The sequence below is a fragment of the Myxocyprinus asiaticus genome, chromosome 23 (genome assembly GCF_019703515.2).
Source record: "Myxocyprinus asiaticus isolate MX2 ecotype Aquarium Trade chromosome 23, UBuf_Myxa_2, whole genome shotgun sequence".
Taxonomy (NCBI): domain Eukaryota; kingdom Metazoa; phylum Chordata; class Actinopteri; order Cypriniformes; family Catostomidae; genus Myxocyprinus; species Myxocyprinus asiaticus.
Window position 1 is genome coordinate 47,166,961 of NC_059366.1, and position 25,738 is coordinate 47,192,698.

General features: G+C 39.8%; 1 protein-coding gene across 6 annotated transcripts in view; it reads right to left on the reverse strand.

The window, feature by feature from the left end:
* LOC127414371 (kinesin light chain 1-like) overlaps positions 1-25,738 on the reverse strand; it is a 62,440-nt gene that overhangs the window by 35,074 nt on the left and 1,628 nt on the right. For 5 of the 6 annotated variants that reach the window (XM_051652356.1, XM_051652354.1, XM_051652357.1 and 2 more), the window contains exons 3-6: positions 18,002-18,067; positions 16,698-16,905; positions 5,370-5,637; positions 69-299 (exon numbers count right to left, since the gene is read on the reverse strand). In XM_051652356.1, the coding sequence (XP_051508316.1) occupies positions 69-299; positions 5,370-5,618 (480 nt within the window). In that variant the 5' untranslated portion in view covers positions 5,619-5,637; positions 16,698-16,905; positions 18,002-18,067. The remainder of the gene's footprint in view (positions 1-68; positions 300-5,369; positions 5,638-16,697; positions 16,906-18,001; positions 18,068-25,738) is intronic. The other variant, XM_051652355.1, reaches the window with a different exon arrangement.

Below are 25,738 nucleotides of genomic sequence, written 5' to 3' on the forward strand. Positions count from 1 at the left end.
AATATATTTTCTGGAGCAAACTGTGACCCTTGATATATAAACCAGAGAGATGAAGTGTTTGATCTCACCGATGGCGACACGTCCTCGTCGTATTTCTTGAGTTGATTCATGAACTCCAGATGTTTCTTCTCCTCCTCGAGTTGAGCCACGTTCTGTTCGCTCTTCTGCAGCTTCTGCTGTGTGTTGGCCAGTTCATCTCGCAGCCACTGATTCTCCTGACAGAGTCTCCTCACCTGAGCACGTAACTTCTGTTTCTCGGACTCCACGGCGTTCAGATGGTTCGACAGAGACATCATCACCTGCACACAAACACAGATATCACACGACTGCACGAAAGACCTGTGATTTGTTCCATCTTTAAAGTCCCTGTGAAATCAAAATTACAGTTTTGCTGCTTTTAGTCTATATTTATTCTCTTTTTAAGGTCATCAATATACTAGTGTACTTCCAAACGCTGACGTTTTCAGAAGATATAAGCATTTAAAATCAGCAGTCTCTCGCTTTCGGCTTGACAGATCAAGGCACGGTCATGACGACACGAAGCGCCTGAGAGACTTTGTCCAATCAAATGCTTTCTAGAACGAGAACACTCCCTCCCGCTCGCACATCTGGCTGTGTTCTAACCGGTGCTGATCATGCCTTCACAGGGTACTTCGGAAGGAGCACAATCCATGCTGTAGGGTCAATTCCAAACAGATTTTCCGATAAGAATCAATTAAAATTAGTTTTGATTTACCATTGTCACCTTTCAGCATTTAGCATCCTCTTGCATTGTCTTCGTATGGAATAGGGCATTGGAATGATGACTTCTAAATAAGACACGCTGATGCCGAAGCTGGACGAAAGGAAACTCGCTGGAGTTTATTTATATTTTTCTTGGATATACTGCTCAAGTGTTCTTTATTCTTTATGCTTAGTGTATTGTGATTCAAAACATGGACAAATTAGCTTCTACTCGCTTGTTTCACATTCATCTGTATTTGCACAACGCCTCCAGTCCTGTCCTAACGTAAACAAAGTCCCAACCCTACATTTTTCTTCGTCTGATAAGCCGTTTCACTTGGAAATACGTCACAATACAGTAATTAAGCCAGTCGTAACTTCCGTTTCATGGTGACGACCTCATGAAATTGTTTGACAAGCTCAGATCTCTTTGCCTGCATTGACATAACAGGACGATAGCGCGGGACGTATCAAAGGGCTTTTTTGCTTGTTTGTTTAAATATCCAAATGCTTTGAATTGTGTCACAGACGTGAACTACGATTTGCTATTGATTGTCAGTGGCAGGTGATTGGTGATTAGGGCTGCCCCCTGATAGTCGACCAAACGTTAATCAATGAGAAGAGTCTTGGTCGACCAAGTTTTGATTGGTCGGTTGGTCGCAGAAAAAACTCCACAGGAAACCGACGAACACCTAAGCGGTACTATGGGATAGTTTTCGTTAAGCAGTGTCAGGGTTAAGCCTACATAATAAAGCAAGACACCTTGATTTCAAACTTTTTTAATTTAACTAAAAATTCAAATGAAACTGGAAAAAAAATAATAAGTGCAGTTAAAATGTGTGTTGTTCAACTTTTTGAAAGATGGCAAAGAACCTCATCTGTGCATTCTGTACCGGACGGGTATTTCGTTATGCGGGAAAATTTATTTTGTTCCCTCCTTCACGATAGATAGATCGATCGATAGATAGATAGATAGATAGATTATACACACACACACCCACACACACACACACACCCACACACACACACACAGTTGTGCTCAAAAGTTTGCATACCCTGGCAGAAATTGTGAAATTTTGGCATTGATTTTGAAAATATGACTGATCATGCAAAAAACCTGTCTTTTATTTAAGGATAGTGATCATATGAAGCCATTTATTATAGTTTTTTGGCTCCTTTTTAAATCATAATAATAACAGAAATCACCCAAATGGCCCTGATCAAAAGTTTACACACCCTTGAATGTTTGGCCTTGTTACAGACACACAAGGTGACACACACAGGTTTAAATGGCAATTAAAGGTTAATTTCCCACACCTGTGGCTTTTTAAATTGCAATTAGTGTCTGTGTATAAATAGTCAATGAGTTTGTTAGCTCTCACATGGATGCACTGAGCAGGCTAGATACTGAGCCATGGGGAGCAGAAAAGAACTGTTAAAAGACCTGCGTAACAAGGTAATGGAACTTTATAAAGATGGAAAAGGATATAAAAAGATTTCCAAAGTCTTGAAAATACCAGTCAGTACTGTTCAATCACTTATTAAGAAGTGGATAATTCAGGGATCTCTTGATACCAAGCCACGGTCAGGTAGACCAAGAAAGATTTCAGCCACAACTGCCAGAAGAATTGTTCAGGATACAAAGAAAAACCCACAGGTAACCTCAGGAGAAATACAGGCTGCTCTGGAAAAAGACGGTGTGGTTGTTTCAAGGAGCACAATATGACGATACTTGAACAAAAATGAGCTGCATGGTCGAGTTGCCAGAAAGAAGCCTTTACTGCGCCAATGCCACAGAAATGCCCGGTTACAATATGCCCGACAACACCTTGACACGCCTCACAGCTTCTGGCACACTGTAATTTGGAGTGACGAGACCAAAATAGAGCTTTATGATCACAACCATAAGCGTTATGTTTGGAGAGGGGTCAACAAGGCCTATAGTGAAAAGAATACCATCCCCACTGTGAAGCATGGTGGTGGCTCACTGATGTTTTGGGGGTGTGTGAGCTCTAAAGGCACGGGGAATCTTGTGAAAATTGATGGCAGGATGAATGCAGCATGTTATCAGAAAATACTGGCAGACAATTTGCATTCTTCTGCAAGAAAGCTGCACATGGGACGCTCTTGGACTTTCCAGCATGACAATGACCCTAAGCACAAGGCCAAGTTGACCCTCAAGTGGTTACAGCAGAAAAAGGTGAAGGTTCTGGAGTGGCCATCACAGTCTCCTGACCTTAATATCATCGAGCCACTCTGGGGAGATCTCAAACGTGCGGTTCATGCAAGACGACCAAAGACTTCGCATGACCTGGAGGCATTTTGCCAAGACGAATGGGCAGCTATACCACCTGCAAGAATTTGGGGCCTCATAGACAACTATTACAAAAGACTGCACGCTGTCATTGATGCTAAAGGGGGCAATACACAGTATTAAGAACTAAGGGTATGCAAACTTTTGAACAGGGGTCATTTCATTTTTTTTCTTTGTTGCCATGTTTTGTTTTATGATTGTGTCATTCTGTTATAACCTACAGTTGAATATGAATCCCATAAGAAATAAAAGAAATGTGTTTTGCCTGCTCACTCATGTTTTCTTTAAAAATGCTACATATATTACCAATTCTCCAAGGGTATGCAAACTTTTGAGCACAACTGTGTGTGTGTGTGTATATATATATATATATATATATATATATATATATATATATATACACACACACATGCATATATATATACATATATACATACGACACACACACACTGCAATATCCAGTTACGTCTGAGGGATTGGTGAATATTCTTACTTTAGTGATTTTGCATTGAAAATTAAATTAATTTATTTAAAAAATGAAAAACTTAAATCAAATACATTTCTAAATTCAAATTGCACTCCAAACGAAATGAAAAAGCAATTAAAATAATGAAGTGATAAAAGAATAATATACAAGTAACCACCTTTCCATTTACCGTCAGGCAAGAATCCGTCTAAACATGCAGGCCGAAAATTACTTACATAAATGAAGACATAAAAACAATTCTAAATGTAAAAATAATAATTATAATGATGATAATAATCACTGAAATATAAATCATGGTTGGAGGTGTTTTTGTATTATTTTATGTTTAATCACAGATGTATAGGCTGCAGAGTTGCGTTCACAATGAACTGTTCTGTGGAAATAAAGTGAACTGAACTCAAAGCACCTCCTGAGATGTATGAGGTCATTTACAGCACTAATAGATGATACTGTTCTTGCAAAAAAAATAAAAAATAAAATAAAATCGGAAGACAGAAACAAAGAGTGAGAACCTTTCACATGCATGTGTTCCTCCGAACAAACATACATGTGCATAGACGTTTTCTGTCATCTGTTCTTAATAATATAATAAAATGTGTTTCTTCAAGCGCATGTCTGTGTGTCTACAGGCAAATTATTTGTAATATTAATTTGATAATAATAATAATAATAATAATAATAGCCTAATAATAATAATTGAATGCATGGAAAAACGAGCCAAATATCGTCTTGACCAGGTCAAAGGCATCAGCTATTGATCACTTTGACCATCATCGATCCCCGAGATCATCGTCTGTCGGCACAATCCTAATGTGCATTTCTCTCTATAAATTAACAAAATGTTCAGACAGTCTCCTTGCTGGTTTTTCTGACACATTCAGAATCATTACCGCTTTTGCCGGTGTCGCTGCGGCTCGCTTCGTGCGTTTTTTATAAATATATAATTTTATTTTAAAGGCTCATTATTACGGTTTAGTATTTCTCTGTAATGTAGAACAGTGTTAGCAATGTTACTTATAACATTCTCAGCCCTGGAACTCAAACCAATTTCTGATGCCCCCTAAAACATATATATTCAAGTAATTAAATTAATATCATAAACATGCGACTAGTTGACTAATGGCTTAAATTAACGCCTACTAATCAACTAGGAAAATCTATGGTCGGGGGCAGCCCTACTGGTGATCAACAGATATGGTTTTTTTTTATGTCCGATCTAGAGAGCAGGCTGGCCAATAGGCCGATACAATGCGATGACATTGCACAGCTTGGTTTGTTTGGTCATCTAGGGCTGTGCAATATGGCTACAAAAATTATATATTGATATTTGCCCACTTATTGACAACATTCAATTTACCATCATTTCAACCAAACAGCCACTGTATCCAAATAGATTCAAAATATTAAAATCTAAAATAAGCTTAAATGAACACAGGGGAGAATTTATCATTATATAGCTTCATATATTTTACTAAAAAAAAAAAAACTGAGAATTGAGAAGGAACAGGGTGTGCAAATACTACAAATTCACTCACGTTTTTGAACCTAGTTGAATTTTTTTATAATACTGTGACATTCTCATTCTAGAGAGCATTGTATTGGATAGAATTTGCATTTGCACCTGCATGCAAGATGAGTCTGTTTTCCTTAAAGAGAAAGACTGTGAATTTAAATGTGTTCATCTGCTAAATGTTTATTTTGTCAACTCTTAAGAGTTCAGTATTCATGTATGGCCTCAAAGCTAACAGACAAACTAAAAGTCAACATTTTGATTTCATGGGGTCTTAGAGTGAGCAAGACACACAGACACCAACATTCAGTTGACCTCTGACCCTGACATCTCACCTGAGCCTCGCCCAGCCCCAGCTCGATCATCTCCACAGACTTGCGGAGCAGGTTGGATTTCTCGTGCACCACGTTGGCCTCCTCATCTTTCTTCAGGCACTTGATGGTCTCGAGGAGGCTGTGCAGGATGGAGTTGTGCTCGTTCTTCAGCGCCTCCAGACCCTGAATCACCAGCTTAGTGTTGGAGATGATCTCCTCCTGAGATAACTTCTCCAGCTTCTCATTACGAGGGTACACCATCGTGGACATGGTTTAACAGAGGAGCAGCCTGACCAGAGAGAGAAGATGATGGTCACTCACAAGATCAACTCAGGAAACTCATCTGCGAGGACAGAGCGCTTAATTAAAGAGTCTTAGAATCATCAAGAGAGCTTCAGCCTGAAATTCATACACAGAAGAAATTAGTGGAAATGTGTGTGAACTACTGAATGTTCTTCTGATCAATATCTCGTTATGAATGCCTGCAGATGTGTATTAGTCACACAAAATGCGCCTGGACAGATCCGTCTATGTTCTTCATCATACGGCACACAGACGGATGTGACGCGTGGAATCTGAGCTGACGGTGACACAGCGGTTTAGATACAGTAAGCATTAACTGATGACATTAATAATTACCGTATGACACACGTATGATAATGAGCGTCTGATATGTCATGTCAAATATATAATGATAGATCATGACTAATTATGTGTTAACTGCTTCAGACAGGGTAATGCTTTGAACACTGGACTGTTGATGACCGATGGGAGTGCTCGCAGGTCTTCTGATACATATTTGTTTGTCTGTGGTGATAAAAATGAGAAATCTAGTTTAAAAGCACACATTGCAATTTCTTAGAAATGTAATCTGTCCATGTTGGTTTCACACATTTCTGAAAAACATTTACAGCATTTTCTACAAAAAAATAAAATATAAACGTAATGACTTATAAAATGCCATGTGGTGTAACCATCAAGTAAAAGGTCCTTGAATACATGAGTGTACACAACTTAATCATTCATTTCCAAACAAAGTAAAAACTTTTAAAAAAGTACAACAAAAAAAAATAAATAAATATGTATTTTTAACAAATGTCATATGTCCAAATACAAAGTGCTTTTTCATAAAAATGTCAAAATATCTGATTTTTTTTTTTAAAAGCTTCACACACAGTCATGAGTGTCTAAAGGGGTCCTTTTTGGTTATTTGTTTGTTTGTTTGGTCACATGACAACAAACTGGCAACCTACGTGTTAGCTACACCACCTGACTTTGGTGGACAGTATTTTTTTTAAATATTGATAATATTTTAAAACAACATCATTCCATTGCTTTTTTTAAAGAAATAATAATAATAATAATAATAATAATAATAATAATAATAACAACATTCTGCACTACTCAAGACAACATTAACTTTTTCAAGAATTTCAGCTTTTTTTTTTTTTATTATATTTTTTTTCTCCCCAATTTGGAATGGCCAAATCAGTCTTCGTGCTGGTGTAGTGACTCACCTCAATCCGGGTGGTGGAGGACGAATCTCAGTTGCCTCCGCGTCTGAGACCGTCAATCAGCGCATCTTATCACGTGGCTTGTTGAGCGCGTTACCGTGGAGACGTAGCGCTTGTGGAGGCTTCACACTATTCTTCGCGGCATCCACGCACAACTCACCACACGCCCCACCGAGAGCGAGAACCACATTATAGCGACCACGAGGAGGTTACCCCATGTGACTCTACCCTCCCTAGCAACTGGGCCAATTTGGTTGCTAAGGAGACCTGGCAAGAATTTCAGCTTTTAATGAAACTTTGATTTTTGTATTATTGTCTCTGGACAGATACACTACTTCTGGGACTATTAGCCCAAGAAAACAATATCAAAATGACTTTAAACTCAGTAACTGAAAACATTTTCATCATATTGGTGGTGTATTCAAGTAATTATTTTGTGTAAATTGCACATTTTTATGTATTATTGAATAACTTAATAGATCCGGACAAAAAAATGAGTCACGTCATTGCCCCTTTATTTATTAATTATTTATATTTATTTTTCCGTTAATGTATAAAAAAAGCATGGGACGGAATCATGAGCCGAATTTGAATATGTGGTACCACACAAGCACACATGTCAATATGTCACAGCAAATATACTACTGACCGGACCCCGGCTCGGACTCTCTGATATATACTGAACATACAAAGAGCAAAAACTGGTAAAAATGGTCAGTTCTTTGGTTTGACAGCTTGACAACTTGTAGCGTCAGGCGTGCACAGGTTTAGCCTATATCAGTCTGGCAGGAAATAACATTTTCTTTGAAAGCGACCAGGCTGATACAATGAGCTCTTAAGATAAATTGACAAAGTTTGCCCGTTTTCAAATCTTTGCACGTTTATTATGCAATTTCTCTAGATGGAGCCTCACCTTTATTTGAAGTCAACAACGTATGTCGCTTGATAACAATCTGTGACAAAATTCAATCAAATTTAAAATGTATGAAACATATATTCTTTATACTGAGCCAAGAGGTCATTGTGTGAGGTTTCCATCTATTGGTCATGCGTCCTCTCTTCATATGGAATCACAGGTCAGGGTTTACCAAACTTGAACTTTCGAGATGCAGTACAGCACAAAATGAGGTTCGCATGATGTAGTGTTTCCGCGCTCTCACGTTCAGATGCGTTTGAATGGGAGAGAATGGAGCGCAAAATATGGAGTGACCATCCCTTAACTCTCCAACTGCGTTCAAAATCTGAAAACACCTTTTGCGGGTCAGTTTTGACCCGGTGGAGTTTTAAGCTTATAAAACATTCATAATACAATTGTTTTCTTCATAAAACATATTGTAGCTCATTGTTAACTCCTTAGCTGTTCATACATGTAAAAAGATCTAGATTTTTGGCATGTTCACTAAACAAATATAAAAGTTATGAGATATTCTTCAACATTTCAAAATATACATTAACTACAGCTAAACCAGTGTGATATCTGTGAAATATATATTATATATATAATTTATTATCAAGGTTTATATGAAATTTCATTTGAATACAACTGCATTAAATTTATATAAATATTTAAAATGAGAATTTCTATGAATTCTCCTATTAACCTCCATATTAATTAATTACTCATCACTGCTGAAAAACAACTCTTTTTCCAACCATACAACATCAAAACAACTATACAACACAACTACACAACATCGTGTATACAATGTTTTTAAATAAAATGTATTCTGTTTATTGCATGAACTGCTGAATGTTAATGTGTTTTACCTGCCTATAAACAGCACATAAAAACCAACCAAACTGTGGTTGTTCGCTTTACATGTCTGTCAGATAGTTCAGAATAATCTGCACTGTGCATCAGACTTTAGTAGTTAGTAAAGGAGATATCCTGTTAATATAGCTCTGTCTTTATCTGAATGAGTTTGAATTAGGGCTGCACAATTAATTGAATAAATAATCAAGATTACAAATACAGCTGCCACAAATAACTAATTGTGAACAGGGTCTGGGTAGCTCAGTGGTAAAATACACTGGAGTCGCTAGTTCGAATCCAGGGTGTGCTGAGTGACTCCAGCCAGGTCTCCTAAGCAACCAAATTGGCCCGGTTGCTAGGGAGGGTAGAGGCACATGGGGTAACCTCCTCGTGGTCGCTATAATGTGGTTCTTTCTCAGTGGGGCGCGTGGTGAGTTGAACACGGATGCCGCAGTGGATGGCGTGAAGCCTCCACATGCGCTACGTCTCTGTGGCAACACGCTCAACAAGCCACGTGATAAGATGCGCAGATTGACGGTCTCAGACACGGAGGCAACTGGGATTCGTCCTCCACCACCCGGATTGAGGTGAGTCACTACGCCACCACAAGGACTTAAAAACGCACTGGGAATTGGGCATTCCAAATTGGGAGAAAAAAATAAAAAATAATAATAATAATAAATAAAATAAATAAAAATAATAATAACAACAACAACTAATCGTGAAAAGTTGCAATGTTGCATTAAAATTTTCCATTGAATTTTCTATTTTACGCCTGTTTTTGCAGTGGTTGATCATTTTCACCAATTAGAGACAAGTCAGTCACTCGCTTCTGTGTATGATTTACTCAATTTCTTGGGTGCAGTTCCGATCAACATAGCAGTCGTGACAGTGATGAGACATATACCAATTTACAATAACATCAAATTAACACAGCACAATTTAAACAGCTTTGTTTTTTGTGCGTCTGAGAAGGCCAATGTAAAGTTGACCAGTTACGTAACCTAATTAGTGTTTAATCACGTCATTTAGGAATAACAGAACTCAGCTTGTTTTGGATGTGTATAGCCAACATAAAGAATGTCATGCAGTTGATCCTCCCAAAATAAGTATCAATGTAAATTCTATACATCTAAATTAAATCGCAATTACAATATATAAAAAAAAAAATTATGATGTTATAATCGTCCAGCCCTAGTTTGAATACTGACATTATGCCAGAGGCGTGTGTGAACGCCCAGCAGTAATGAAGAATGAAGAGTGTTCTGCTGTGGGGATGAACTGATGCCAGCTGATGCCATCTGCTTTAGGAGCGCTCCCTTCCTGCTGCCACAGCTCAGCCCTGTCTGTCTCTCTCTCTGACATAAACACACCCTCTGTTCTCTAGATAACAAGAGCGCTGTACACCACATATCCTGCTGTCTGACAGCAGCACATATCCATCATCTATCTGCTGTTCTATGGTGTCTTTTACACCACAGTTCATCAGTTCAGACACCAAAGTGAGATGTGTGAGAGACAAGGCAAGAGCAGAGGAAACTAAATAATAGCCTACAGTCACTGCAGCTCTTTTTTTTTCTCCCCAATTTGGAATGCCCAATTCCCAATGCACTCTAAGTCCTCGTGGTGGCGTAGTGACTCGCCTCAATCCGGGTGGCGGAGGACGAATCTCAGTTGCCTCCGCGTCTGAGACCGTCAATCCTCGCATCTTATCACGTGGCTTGTTGAGCGCGTTACCGCGGAGACATAGCGCACAACTCACCACGCGCCCCACCGAGAACGAGAACCACATTATAGAGGTTACCCCCATGTGACTCTACCCTTCCTAGCAACTGGGCCAATTTGGCTGCTTAGGAGACCTGGCTGGAGTCACTCAGTACACCCTGGATTCAAACTAGCGACTCCACGTGTGATAGTCAGCGTCAATACTCGCTGAGATACCCAGGACCCCCATCACTGCAGCTCTTTAAATATCCACACATTTGAATTTATTTAGAAACACTCATTACTGGTAATATCATGCCAAAGTAAAACCAAATAAAAGCAGACATGAGCAACACATACAAACACTGTTGCTGCATCCGAAATTGTGCAATGTCACAGTATATACTGTATTTGTTGAAGAACGTAGTGTGTTCTTTTAGGTATGCTGGTAAGTAGTATGAATATATGACGTAATAACCATGAAAATAATCTACTCCGCTTTTGTTAAACAAGCACAATTTAAGCACAAGGAACATGTTTCTTGGTAAATATACTGTATAGAGTATATGCACTTATAGTTGAAAAGAGCCGCCCGACTCGTGGTTCACCACCATTTGTTTGTTTTGTTTTTTAATTTAATGTTTTGAACGTGACGTCTCCTTAGCTCTCTTAGCATTATGGGACTGCAAATGTCCAGTCGATCCGCACTTCACAATCTCACCGGATGTAGTAGGTCATCCGAGTATTCCTCGCCTACAGTTTTATAAATACTGAGGATTCGTACACACTACTCCATTGACATACTGTTTTTGGCATACTATATAGAACTGAAGTATGGTTATTCTGCTGCAGCCTATGTCTAGATGTTTAAAAAGTTGATAACATAAGTTCATTTTTGCACCCAAAAGGAGTCTCAAGCTTTTAAAAGAGCTTACATTTTCAAACTTCATTTACTAATCTAGACAAGGGTGTTGTTGTGGTCAGTATGAGGTTGTGATTTATTGTCTCTATGAGCAGTTTTGAGCTGAAGGTCTTAACAGTGACCCCAGCAGATCAACAAGAAACAGAGTTCATTTAACCCTGCGGAAACACAAACAATCAGTCCAGTGTCAGGAAACAAAGAAACGAGATTTATACTGCTGAATGACAGGTCATCACATCCTGCAGGGCCTTACAGTGAAACGTGTCATGTTGACGAGGCTCACAGAAACAAAAACACATGAAATGTTTCATACTTAAAGTTAAATGCCCTAATGAGTGTTCGATATTGTGTAATAACGAGCAACGGATACAGTGTTGCTTCCTCTCATAATGTTGATTATATTCAGTGATCAGATATGATCAACACATCATTCACTGACCATCAGGAAGATCGGAGATAAATATTAATATTAAAAACAAAAGACATTTACGAAGCTTCATGTCTAAAGAGAGCAATGTTACACTATTATTACTGACAGCTCTTGAGCAAACAGACTTCATCGAGTCCAGCTGTAGGATTTGTGGCAATAATTGATCATAGTCAGTACGTTTACATGAACGTTTAAAGTTCGCATTCGGTCGGACTAAATAATTACTCTTTTTAAAATGTTGTGTAAATGCTTTAGTTTGTCTGAATTTGTCCAATTTTTGCTTAGTCGAATTAACAGACCAAGGCTACATCGACTTCGTCCAGCATATACAGTGCTGTGAAAAAGTATTTGCCCCCCATCCTGATTTCTCATAAATCTGAGAAAACACAAAATACCGTTTTTAAATGATAATGTTATTTATTGAAGCAAAAAAAGTTATCCAATACCAACTGGGCATCTGTGAAAAAGTATTTGCCCCTTTAGTTACTAAATCCCCAAATCTATGAAACTGCATTCATAATGGGGTTCAGCTGGACTAGACACACCCAGACCTGTTCAATCAAATCAACACCTAAATAGAACTTTTCAGCAGCATGAAGTTGGCTAAAAGGTCTCACCCAGTAGCACACTATGCCAATGTCGAAAGAAATTCCAGAAATGATGAGGGGAAAAGGTGATTGTAATACATCAGTCTGGGAAGGGTTACAAAGCTATTTCAAAGTCTCTGGGACTCCAAAGAACCACAGAGAGAGCCATTATCTCCAAATGGACAAAACTTGGCACAGTAGTGAACCTTGCCAGAAGAGGTCGACCTTCCAAAATTCCTCCAAGAGCACAGCGACGACTCATCCAGGAAGTCACAAAAAAGCCAAGGACAACATCCAAGGAACTGCAGGCCTCTCTCACATCAATAAAGGTTCATGACTCCACTATCAGAAAGACACTGGCCAAAACTTCCATCCATGGAAGAGTAGCGAGGAGAAAACCACTGCTAACCCAGAAGAACATTAAGACTTGTTTGAATTTTGCCAAAACACACCTTGATGATCCTCAAACCTTTTGGGAGAATGTTCTGTGGACTGATGAGTTGAAAGTGGAACTGTTTGGAAGACAGGGGTCCCGTTACATCTGGCGTAAATCAAACACAGAATTCCACAAAAAGATCATCATACCTACAGTCAAGCATGATGATGGTGTGATGGTGTGGGGATGCTTTGCTGCTTCAGAACGACTTGAAAAACATGAATTCGGCTCTCTATCAGAAAATCCTAAAGAAGAACATCCGGTCATCAGTCCGCGAGTTGAAGCTCAAGCACAACTGGATTATGCAGCAGGACAATGATCCAAGCATAGGAGGAAGTCCACCTCTGAATGGCTCAAAAGAAGCTAAATTAAAGTTTTGGAGTGGCCTAGTCAAAGTCCTGACTAAACCTGATTGAGATGCTGTGGCAGGACCTTAAACGGGCAGTTCATGCTCGAAAACCCTCCAGTGTATCTGAACTAAAGCAGTTCTGCAAAGAAGAGTGGGTCAAAATTCCCCCACAGCGTTGTGAAAGACTGATCTCCAGTTATCAGAAGCATTTGGTCGCAGTTGTCGCTAAAGGTGGCACAACCAGATATTAAGTTTAAGGGGGCAGTTAGGGGTGGCTGTGGCTCAGGTTGGCCACTAATCGCAGGGTTGGCGGTTCAATTCCTGGCCCACATGACTCAACATGCCAAAGTGTCCTTGGGCAAGACACTGAAACCCAAGTTGCTCCCAATGGCAGGCTAGCACCTTGCATGGCAGCTCTGCCATCATTGGTGTGTGAGTGTGTGTGTGTGAATGGGTGAATGAGTCACAGTGTAAAGCACTTTGAAAACCACTAAGGTTAAAAAAGCGCCATATAAGTGCAGACCATTTACCATTTAGCTTTTCACATGGGTGATATAGGAGTTGGATAACTTTTTTGCTTATATATAATATATATATATATATATTAAACCGTATTTTGTGTTTACTCAGGTTGCTTTTGTTTTATGTTATATCTCGTTTGAAGATCTAAAAGAATTTAGTATGAAAAATAAACAAAAACAGAAGAAATCAGGATATTACTAATATAATACTTTTTCACAGCACTGTATGCATGTTAATTGGTCCATAACTGTGAGTGCTTGCTCCACATGATGTGTAACATGTATTTAACTGCGTATCTGTCGTCCTTTCATCAAATATTTCATTACACATTGGGTCATGTAGGCCGATACTTAGACTGATGCAAACCGTAGCTTGACTACACAAAATTGAGTTCGCTAGTTCGAATCCCAGGGCATGCTGAGTGACTCCAACAAGGTCTCCTAACAACCAAATTGGCCCGGTTGCTAGAGAGGGTAGAGTCACATGGGGTAACCTCCTTGTGATCACTATAATGTGGTTCGTTCTCAGTGGGGTGTGTGGCGAGTTGAGCGTGGTTGCCGCGGTGAATGGCGTGAAGCCTCCACACTCGCTATGTCTCTGTGGTAACGCGTTCAACAAGCTACATGATAAGATGCGCAGATTGACGGTCTCAGACGCGGAGGTAACTGAGATTCGTCCTCCATCACCCGGACTGAGGCGAATCACTGCGCCACCATGAGGACTTAGAGCGCATTGGGAATTGGGCATTCCAAAATTGGGAGAAAAAGGGGAGAAAATCAAAGAAAAAAAAAAAAACTGTGATACTGTACATGTGTAAGTCCAAACACTCTCAACCAAAGAGCTCAACCCAAATGCAGCGGAAGAGATCAGACACTTTCATAACCAAACAGCTCATAATTTGTAGTGGATCACAATGCACGTCACAAAATATGCACAACTTGTCAGCACATTTAATTTTTTTTTTCTATAAATTTGGCTAACCTATTAGTAATTATTTTCAACAATGTTCTTACTGTTTTATGCTAGGTAATTTTTAGCTGGTAAATTCCATTCAGAAGAGGCTTTTAGGTTTGCTCTTATATTGGCTAACGTTGATTCAGTGAATGTCATGCTTTAGGTTTAATGTCCAATGATCATAATTCAAGGAAAGCATGATGGAAATACACTATATTGCCAAAAGTATTCGCTCACCCATCCAAATAATTGAATTCAGGTGTTCCCATCACTTCCATGGCCACAGGTGTATAAAATGAAGCACCTAGGCATGCAGACTGCTTCTACAAACATTTGTGAAAGAATGGGCCGCTCTCAGGAGCTCAGTGAATTCCAGCGTGGTACTGTGATAGGATGCCACCTGTGCAACAAGTCCAGTCGTGAAATTTCCTCGCTACTAAATATTCCACAGTCAACTGTCAGTGGTATTATAACAAAGTGGAAGCGATTGGGAATGACAGCAACTCAGCCACGAAGTGGTAGGCCACGTAAAATGACAGAGCGGGGTCAGCGGATGCTGAGGTGCATAGTGCGCAGAGTCAATCGCTACAGACCTCCAAAGTTCATGTGGCCTTCAGATTAGCTCAAGAACAGTGCGTAGAGAGCTTCATGGAATGGGTTTCCATGGCCGAGCAGCTGCATCCAAGCCATACATCACCAAGTGCAATGCAAAGCGTCGGATGCAGTGGTGTAAAGCACGCCGCCACTGGACTCTAGAGCAGTGGAGACGCGTTCTCTGGAGTGACGAATCACGCTTCTCCATCTGGCAATCTGATGGACGAGTCTGGGTTTGGCGGTTGCCAGGAGAACAGTACTTGTCTGACTGCATTGTGCCAACTGTGAAGTTTGGTGGAGGGGGGATTATGGTGTGGGGTTGTTTTTCAGGAGCTGGGCTTGGCCCCTTAGTTCCAGTGAAAGGAACACTGAATGCTTCAGCATACCAAGAGATTTTGGACAATTCCATGCTCCCAACTTTGTGGGAACAGTTTGGGGATGGCCCCTTCCTGTTCCAACATGACTGCGCACCAGTGCACAAAGCAAGGTCCATAAAGACATGGATGAGCGAGTTTGGTGTGGAAGAACTTGACTGGCCTGCACAGAGTCCTGACCTCAACCCGATAGAGCACCTTTGGGATGAATTAGAGTGAAGACTGAGAGCCAGGCCTTCTCGTCCAACATCAGTGTCTGACCTCACAAATGCGCTTCTGGAAGAATGGTCAAAAATTCCCATAAACACACTCCTAAACCTTGTGGAAAGCCTTCCCAGAAGAGTTGAAGCTGTTATAGCTGCAAAGGGTGGGCCGACGTCATATTAAACCCTATGGATTAAGAATGGGATGTCACTTAAGTTCATATGCGTCTAAAGGCAGGTGAGTGAATACTTTTGGCAATATAGTGTATATACCCTGTTTTTTGGTGACATTTGGCTATTGGAATAACAGATTAAAGACCACATAGACACACAATGTTTGACAGTTTCTGATGGTTTCTTACTTTTAGACTAGTAGATTCCAAAACTTTCGTTTAACCGGTGAAATTAGTCATTGCACACAATCCCCTGGCTATTACAACTCATCTCCATAATATATCACTCAGAGAAAAATCATTTATAGAATGTAAAGATGAAACATCCTGGAATAACTTTGAACATTCCTGATTAAATTGACATGACAAAAGCTGAAGCTCTCTCTCTCTCAAACACCCACTGAACAACACAACACTGGAGATTCATCTTATTAATGAGACAATAACAGAGAGACCTGAACACAAAGACAGACAGAAGCAAACGCAAACACACCTGCACTGACAACAACATACAGCTAAAGACGATTTACTGAGAGCTTGTCAAACAATGGACTCAAATTTAAGAGGGAACCAAAACAAAATCTAGTCAATGTAGGAAATATCATCAACTTGTTTATAATTCCTTCAAGATGACTGCAATTTATACCAGATTACGAATGATAACAAATTAGTGTTACTATTTATAACACTGTAACTTTTTTCAGTTTTCTCCAAGGATGAATATATAAGATAAAACAATCCTTTAGCTTACACTATATCTGTTATATATTGTGTGTGTGTGTGTGTGTGTGTGTGTGTGTTCAGCCAACTTCACTGTCAGCACACGGTACTCACGCCCCAGAAACACGACCGATGGTGAAACAAAGACTCCAGCCTCGACAACACACCCCAGTAACAGAACCAAACCAAGCAGCAGCTTCACTGATCTGAACGCCGATGGAGAGTGTGTGTGATATTTGTGTGTCGCAGATAAAGGAGAGGAGGAGGTGTATGACCTTCCTTCTGATTTCTGCCTGTCTCAGCATCATCAGCCCAACCCTCACTGAGAGAGAGAGAGAGAGAGAGACACACACACAGAGAGAGAGAGAGAGAGAGAGAGAGAGAGAGAGAGAGACAGGTGGGTGGGGGAGGATGTAGCCACTCCCCTGCAGAATTAAACCTTTATGGAATGAGCTAAACACACACACGCAAACAATGCGTCTTTAAAAGCCAATTAGGCCTATAATGACTAAAGACTAACACAAAACCTAAAAGAACAACATTTACTTCATTCACAAATCAGTTTGTTCAATTGAGGACATCCCTGAAATCCCTAAAGGGGTGATTCTCATGAAATCTGTCAAGAAAATGCCCTGGTCATATTTAACCCCAAATCAATATAAAAAAAAAAAAAAAAAATTAAGTATGCATTTAGGACTATTAAGACTGTTTGCATTTAAGCACACTTTACTCCCCAATTCTCATTAGTGTAATGTGTCCAGATGCTTTACTTTTACCATTGCCATTGTTTTCAATGATGATTCTCATTTCTGTAACAGTCATTTGAAAGGCAAATAAAAGAAAATGAAAGGCAGCAATAAGGGAGTACAACTATGATGTATAAATACTTAACAGTATTAATAATATATCATTTTTCTTACACTGCGGTAATGAGAACTGGGGGCTAAAATGTGCATGACTGTCATGAAAATACACTCACAGAGCACTTCATTAGGAACACCTGTTCACCTACTTATTCATGCAATTATCTAATCAGTCAATCATATGGCAACAGTGCAATGCACACAATCATGCAGATACAGGTCTGGACTCAAACATCAGAATGGGGAAAAATGTAATCTCAGTGATTTCGACCGTGGCATGATTTTTGGTGCAAGACAGACCATAGTGTTCTTAAGAAAGTGCTCGGTGAGTGTAATGTCAATGTTAAAATTCTTAATTAGCCATAATAAAATAGGCTTAAATAGGTATCATTTTCTATATGCAAAATATAATTTTTTTGTTTTTGGAGTAAAATAGGACCATTTTCTTGAGAATCACCCAAAGGAAGATTTTGTCAGTGAACACTTTTCTGCAGACAATTTCGTCTCTAATCTACAGCTTATTATGCAGACACGTCTCCACATGTAGAGAAACACCTTCATCGTGCTCGGCTCCACCGAAGTTTCAAAGGAACCAAACAGCCCTGATAATCATTCCATCTGCTGAGATAAACACAAATGAGAAGGACAAACACTTGTGTCTCAACTTAGTGAGCTACTTACAGCATGTTTGCACATTATAGGTGTTTTTGACCCTTCAATTCAATCACATCAAAAACACTTAAAAGTGCTGTCTAGGTAGGCAGCTCACAAGGTTGAGACGCAGCCAAAGTGTGACTATGAGCAACCTCACATCTGAATAAAAACAACAGAGGATTCATTTTAGTTCACTAAAGACTGCTAATTCAACAGAGTGAATCGCTAATTACAATTGTGCATTTAAGCATGAGTAATCATACTGCAGAGTGGAAGAGGTAAGAAAACAACCAGAAACAGAATCAGATGTGCTGACTCATGCCAGCTCATGCCCGGGTGTAAAGCTGTCTGACTCAGAGTGTTCTGCTGATCAGAGACACAAACACTGGCAGCATTTGTTTTTTTTAGACATTTCAAAAATCTTGTTGTGTGTGCTTATGCAAATGAACAGTTAGATGTGCTGTGAACAGGAGATGGGCAATTGGTCATCTACATTTCAGTGTGTGTTCCTCCGACCTCTGCAGTGACCTCTGACCCCATCACACCCCACCCCCATCCTCAGGCCATCACTTGCTCTCCTCCTCCATCATCCCATGTTCATTTGCATCAACAGCAGCCACACTAGACAAAATTATTCCACCTCCCCATCTCACACACACACACACACACACACACACACAGGATACAGCTTTGCTTTATTTCCAGATATTCCAGAGTTGTTGCTGTGTTTGTTTCCTTCACTTTCTATCTCGACCTGCAGCAGAATTTTGCTCTGCAATAGTGGGGTTTCCCTCTTATATCAAACTCCAGGATTCCCAATATACCAGCACATTTATTGAATTCTTTCTGCTGTGTTGACATGTTGTTGGGCTCAATCCTATGACGTTTGTTATGAGGTCTGTTCACACACATGCACACTCCTCAAAAACCGGTTAGATTGCCACTAATGCGTTTAAGTCAAGTCATTTTTATTAATGGAGAAAAATAACCTTGAGAGATACCAGACTCACTGTGGGGGTCAGTTCCCCTCTGACTAACATCATGAATATAATGACAATATTAGTTATGTACAGTGCAGGTCATGGTTTAAAATGAGTAAACTAAGTAAGTGTTAAGGGTCAGTGTTTAAACAAAGATTTTGTAAGAACTGTAAGATTAATGACTAATGTCTTTGAAGTTCATTCTGGATTAACTGCAGAAGTTCATATAGATGTATTGTCCTTTGTTAATTGGCTGATGACGGGCAATTAATTGATAGTCTATGTATTCCATTATAAGAGTGTAGTCCATCATTAGACAAAGGTGATTCAGGCAGAGATCAATGAGGTGCATCGCAGTTCAACCTGCAGGTCATTTCAGTGAGGTTCGGTGAGGTCTATCCTAAGTCCAAGGTTCGGGCAGTGGCATATGAAGTATCCCATGTCTTACAGTTGGAGCTGGCATCAGTTCATCCTCTGAAGTCCATCGTAATAAACTGAAGTGATGTCTGGCTGGCACCGGCTGTAGTTTGTCATCATCACTCAGAGACACGTAGCAGTGGAGTCCGACACCAAACAGGAACGGAGCTGGATCTGGCCGGCTCTGGTAACCTCGGGAGGTTGAGACATGGAAACAAAAAATATTTATATTATTGTAGATGCCATTCAATTTATTGCAGAGTTCTAGATTATGAGAAGTGTTTGAGAAATGTTTCTGGTTCCAGCAGACATCACTAAAGCAGATTAATTGTGAGTTGATGGATAAATTAGGTGTATGCCTGAATAAATAGATGAGTCTTTAGTCTAGACTTAAACTGAGTGAGTGTGTCTGCATCCCGAACAGTGTTAGGGAGACTATTCCATAGTTTAGGAGGATCTACCTCCTTTTGTGGATTTTGATATTCCAGGAACGATTAACAGGCCAGAATTTTGTGATTGTAATGAACGTGATGGAATATAGTGTGTCAGAAGGTCAATTAAGTACTGTGGAGCTAGACCATTCAAAGCTTCGTATGTAGTTAACAGAATTTTAATTTAATATGAAATTTAACAGGTAGCCAATGTACTCCTGAGTAACACCAAAAACTTCATTGTAAATTGCTGCAACACCTCCTCGACACTTCAGACGAGGCACGTGTTTATAACAACAACCTGGGGGAGTAGATTCATTTAAACTACTATATTCATCCGGTTTAAGCCAGGTTTCAGTCAAATAGAACACATCCAAACAATTATCTGTAATAATTTCATTTACAATTAGTGCTTTGGTTGAAAGAGATCTCATGTTTAATAGCCCTATCTTTATATGATGTTTATCTTCAATTGTTTCTAAATGATTTAGTGAAGGGTTTGTGTTTGGTAGTTCGGGGAACAGACACAGACTTTATATGATATCTAGGAGATGAATGTGTGTTGTGTTGTAGTTTATGTGACCTGTGTGACATCTCAATGCAGCTAGCAGACGTTTGGATTAGCCAGTTTGTCTGTTTCCTGATCTGTGCCCTAGTTAGTCAGATACTATCATTAATAAGACTATGAGCCATATTACTAGAGAGGAGAGTGACACCTTCCCTGGAGGGATGGAGTCAGTCTCTCTTTAGCAGGTCAGGTCTACCCCAAAAACTCTTCTAATTGTCTATAAATCCTATGCTATTCTCTGGACACCACTCAGACATCCAGCCATTCAGTGACACTAATCTACTATAATCCTCATCGCCATGACGAGCAGGGAGGGGACCAGAGCACATTACGGTGTCTGAAATCGTTAGTGCCAACATGAATAACAATTTTAGAAAATCTACATTTAGCATTAGCCAGCACTTGTAAATTTGATCTGATGTCAGATGCTCGAGCCCCAGAAATGCATTTAACAATAGTTTCTAGAGTCTCTATTTCCACGTTCCTTACAATAGAATCATTAATTATTAAGGCTCTTTCAACATGATTCTCAGTGGGTGCATCACTGTGTGGGGAGAATCGATTGGAAAACCTAACAGGAACAGGAGAGTGGCGTCGCTTTGCTGAGCGAGTATGCCGCCAAGACGTCACCCAAACGCCCTGTTGCAGGGGCTCTACAGCCGGAACCAAAGTGTGTGTGTTGCTCGTTGTACTACCCGCATCCGAAACAGTATCTACCTGCTTCTCTATCTCACTGACCTCCACTAGCGTTCAGATGCGTGTCTCTAACTCATTAACCTTCTCCGTTAGCCTGATTAATTCCTTACATTTATCACATGTGAATAACTCACTGCTGATGGAAGAAGCTATAGTAAACATGTGGCATGCAATGCAGGAAGAAATAACATGAGCGGATGCCATGACTTACCGCAATTGTTTGTTGTTGTTATGGTAGTTCTTGAGCGGCGAGGGTTTGAGATCGATGTGGTTCCTGATCACCAGATGTCTGAGACTGATGTGTAAAACACAGTGGAGGAAACAAATGCATGCAGTCGAGACGCGAGATGTAGACAAGTGGGGAAAAAAAAAGATAGAAACGGTGTGCGCGGTAAAATACACGGATGAAATGGTAGAAAAGCGGACAAAAACTAAGCACGTGGTAAAATGGCAAAGATTAAAATGATGAATGTATACGAATAAGCAATGCTAAGCAGGCTAGCAAGCTACAAACACAGACTCGTGCAGCGTGCCGGGCTGCCAGCAGCAACCAGAACAGGAAGTGAGTTTACATGGTCACATAAGCCGCATTCTCTGGGAGAAACCTAGGTGTGTTAAACCACTTTCTTTTAATCCTTAAAATGGCGTAAGGAAATCCACGTTCTTGTTTACATGATGTTCCAGAACGCCACTTTCTGCAAAAACCCTGGAATAAACCATTTTCTTAAATGCATGTAAACGTGGTAACTGAATCTGCTAAAGTACCTGTGGTCTGTGTGAGTCTCTCTCTCTACAATCTATTACAAAAACACAGTGACCAGGGTTTTCACTGCATTGGAAAATTTTCAGCGGTCACCGAAGCAAAATTTCAGCCCATCAAAGCATATTATATGATATTCAAATTCATCGTGCTTTTGCCATTTTATAAGCGCTAACTACGCTTCTCATCTGGAATGTGGATGAGCGCGTGGTGTTTAAAGATTGGTTTCGCGTGAGTGTTGTGCGATCCATCAAGAATCACACGCAAGACACATTCTCATCTATCCTACTGTATCTCTGGAGCACGCAGGTGCAGGTGCGCGTGCGATGCACGTCAACAAGGCTTCCCTCTGTGTGAGCTCCGATGACAGGATAGCACCAGAGATTCTTTTAATTACTGAGATAACCTTCACGGCTCTATCATAGGAGAGAGCGTAACGGTCAACTACTGCATTACAACAGTAAGTCACCGTTTACAGATACCTTACAAATGAATGCGGAGAGCCGTAATGTGACCTCTTACATTAGAGGTCACATTAGTGCCTGTGTGTGTGTGTGTGTGTGTGTGTGTGTGTGTGTGTGTGTGTGTGTATGTGAGAAAGCGTAGGATGTCTTCTTCCTTAGACAAAAGCAAACATGAAGAAATTCATAATACGGAGAAGCAGAACCTTTGAAGACCCTCTTTTGACCAAATCCCAGAGGAAAACTGATTCTCTAGAAAATATCTAAAAAGTATTTAGAATTATTTTTTTTTATATTTTGTAACACTTTTATATCATAAATCATAATGTAACATTTACAAACATTACACCTTAAATTTCTGTCATTTTCTTTCCCATTGCTTTTCCCACCAGTGGTCATGAAATGAGCTCTGCCACACATCCCAATGTAAAAATCATCCATTTAAAACCTCAAAGATGATCTAAAACAATTTAGTATGAAAATACACAAAAATAGAAGAAATCAGGAAGGGAGCAAATACATTTTCACAGCACTGTATGCATGTTAATCAGTCCATAACTGTGAGTGCTTGCTCCACATGATGTGTAACATGTATTTAACTGCGTATCTGTCGTCCTTCCATCAAATATTTCATTACACATTGGGTCATGTAGGCCGATACTTAGACTGATGCAAACCGTAGCTTGACTACACAAAAGCCGGCTGTAGCTCACTTATAACTGCATGTACACCGTGTGTGAATATTTAAACTGTGATACTGTACATGTGTAGGTCCAAACACTCTCAACCAAAGAGCTCAACCCAACTGCAGCGGAAGAGATCAGACACTCTCATAACCGAACAGCTAAAAAAAACACACACACAGAGCATAGCACAATTAAGATAAGCAGATGAAGAACCAAAGCACTGAGAGAGTAGATTTGAATATGGACGGCGAGATATTACAGTACACGTGACTGTGAGGTGATGAGTTTCTCAGACAAAGACCTGCAAACCAGAAGAATCCAAAGTGGGCCTAATAGCCCAAGTATATTAGAAATAGCTGATGCAGTTAATGTACAGGACGATTATAAACACTCCACATATAACAGTTATGTTTATATTGTACCTCATGTTTTTGTTTAGAACAACAAGCATATCCACATGTTCAGTAAACTATACTCATTTATACACACCAGTTTAATTGATGGAATGTCCCAAAGTCTTTCTCGGATGCCATGTTTGTTGTTTACAGAAGCGTCGCGGGGATTACGTTGCTACGGGGATGCTGCTTTCTGACGAGCTGCACATATACGGGAGTAAAGAGTACACCACTAATACAGTATATTTAAACAGGAACCCACCTTTCCCACAGTAAGCCACATTCTCACAATAACACGCTTTTTGGTGTCCATCTGAACGTACTGACAGGACGGTTTCTCATCAAATGTGATCAACTCGTGTCCACACTCAACAGCGCCACCCAGTGCATTCTGTTATAACTGTGAGTTTTAGTTTGTGTGTTCAGGATTTAACATTTCGAATAGTACTTTTATTTTTCGAATAATTATTGCAGAACGAATACTCGAGTATTCGACTACTTGTGCACATCCTTAGTATCGAGAACCGTGAAATTTCACTGGTATCGGTACCGGCTACTGAAATTTTGGTACCGTGACAACACTAATTAGAAATGTTTACTGCAGAACAATTTTTACTATATAAAAATATATTTAAATGTGCCAGAGCAACCCAGAAATTATAAATAGTCTCAAATCCACAAGACTCAAGAAGACCTGTTTCAAATTTTAAGACGATGGCACAAAAATATAAAGCTCCTGAAAGCTTTTCCTATGTGCAGGCAGATGTCCAATATACTGTACGTTTAGCTGGAGAGCTGTTTGGCAATTGTGAATAAAATATACCTCCTTAAAAATAAAAATAAAGAAAAAGGAGGCGGCCTACAGCAAGGCTAGTCAACTGGTGGCCCTCCAAACAGTTTAATCTGACCCTCTGACTGATTTTGATAAAATCGCATCGCAGTCTGAAACATCCGAACGCTCACGCAAAACTCAGCGGTGAGATTAACAACACTCAGTGGTGCGTGCAACAGCATCAGTGGTCATTGGAAAGGAGCGCACGTGTTCAAACTTGACTGGGCGTAGTTCAGTTACACTCCTCTCCGAAACAAGAACCAGCAGCTTTTAGGTGAGCACATTTTATTGCATCTTATTCAAATCAAAGATATCATGCAAATTGCTTAGCTGCTGAGTACAGTCAAATCTACAGACGGAAAAATATACGCCACAGCGGCTGTTACAGAAGTGCTGTCAGCTCATATGCACAACCCTTTTTTTAACAAAAGATACATTGATGAAAACGTGAAGCACCACTGAACCTGCATACATGCATATATCCGGTTTAGATCTATATACAAATGTGTGTCAGCGAACATTATTAAATCAGTTTGTTCTCCATTTACCAATGATTATCAGAACAAATATCTGGTTCCTGCATAAATTCACAATATGTGCAGGACAAAGACAGGCTAATTTTCCTCTCAATGAATGGGCGGAAGAACAGACATTTTCTCTTTACTCAGTTTTCTATTTTATGTAAAAAGACAGTTCTATATTATATCTTATCTATATCGTATTTGGGTCAAAGGTATGGACTTTAGCAGATCAAAATGTTCTTACTCAGTTTTCATTATTTATCTAGGGCTGCAATATTAAAATAATCATGATATTTTTTTTTTGCTTTTTGTTTTGTTGAAGGAATTTATGGCTTGGCCTTAAAATATTTCTCTCTTCTGAAGGTCGTAATCATCGCTTTCAATTTTTTTCATCATTTGGAAAGTTTTGGAAATGTAATATTGGTAATATTGTCTATTGATGTTGGAGCAAATGGAAAAGCAAAAATTACATTTGCCGTAGTCTCCCATTAACCACTATTGAAGTTGACCCTGCATTCGTTTAATCAACTAGAGTCTGAGAATCTGCACTACTGAAGAACACATGCTCACTATCTTTAAATAACAGCACAGTCATCAATAACTCAACAGTCACCAACCTATTTCAGATACATATATGAATCACGTGTTCAACATAGAAGAACAGCAGACTGAATGTGTGTGTGTGTGAGAGAGAGAGAGCCTGTGTGAGTGTGAGTCTGTGTGAGTGCGTGTGTGTGCGTGTGTGCGAGTGAGTGAGTGTCTGTGTGTGTGAGTGAGTGAGTGTCTGTGTGTGTGAGTGAGTGTCTGTGTGAGTGAGTGTCTGTGTATGAGTGAGTGAGTGAGTGTGTGAGTGAGTGTCTGTGTATGAGTGAGTGAGTGAGTGTCTGTGTG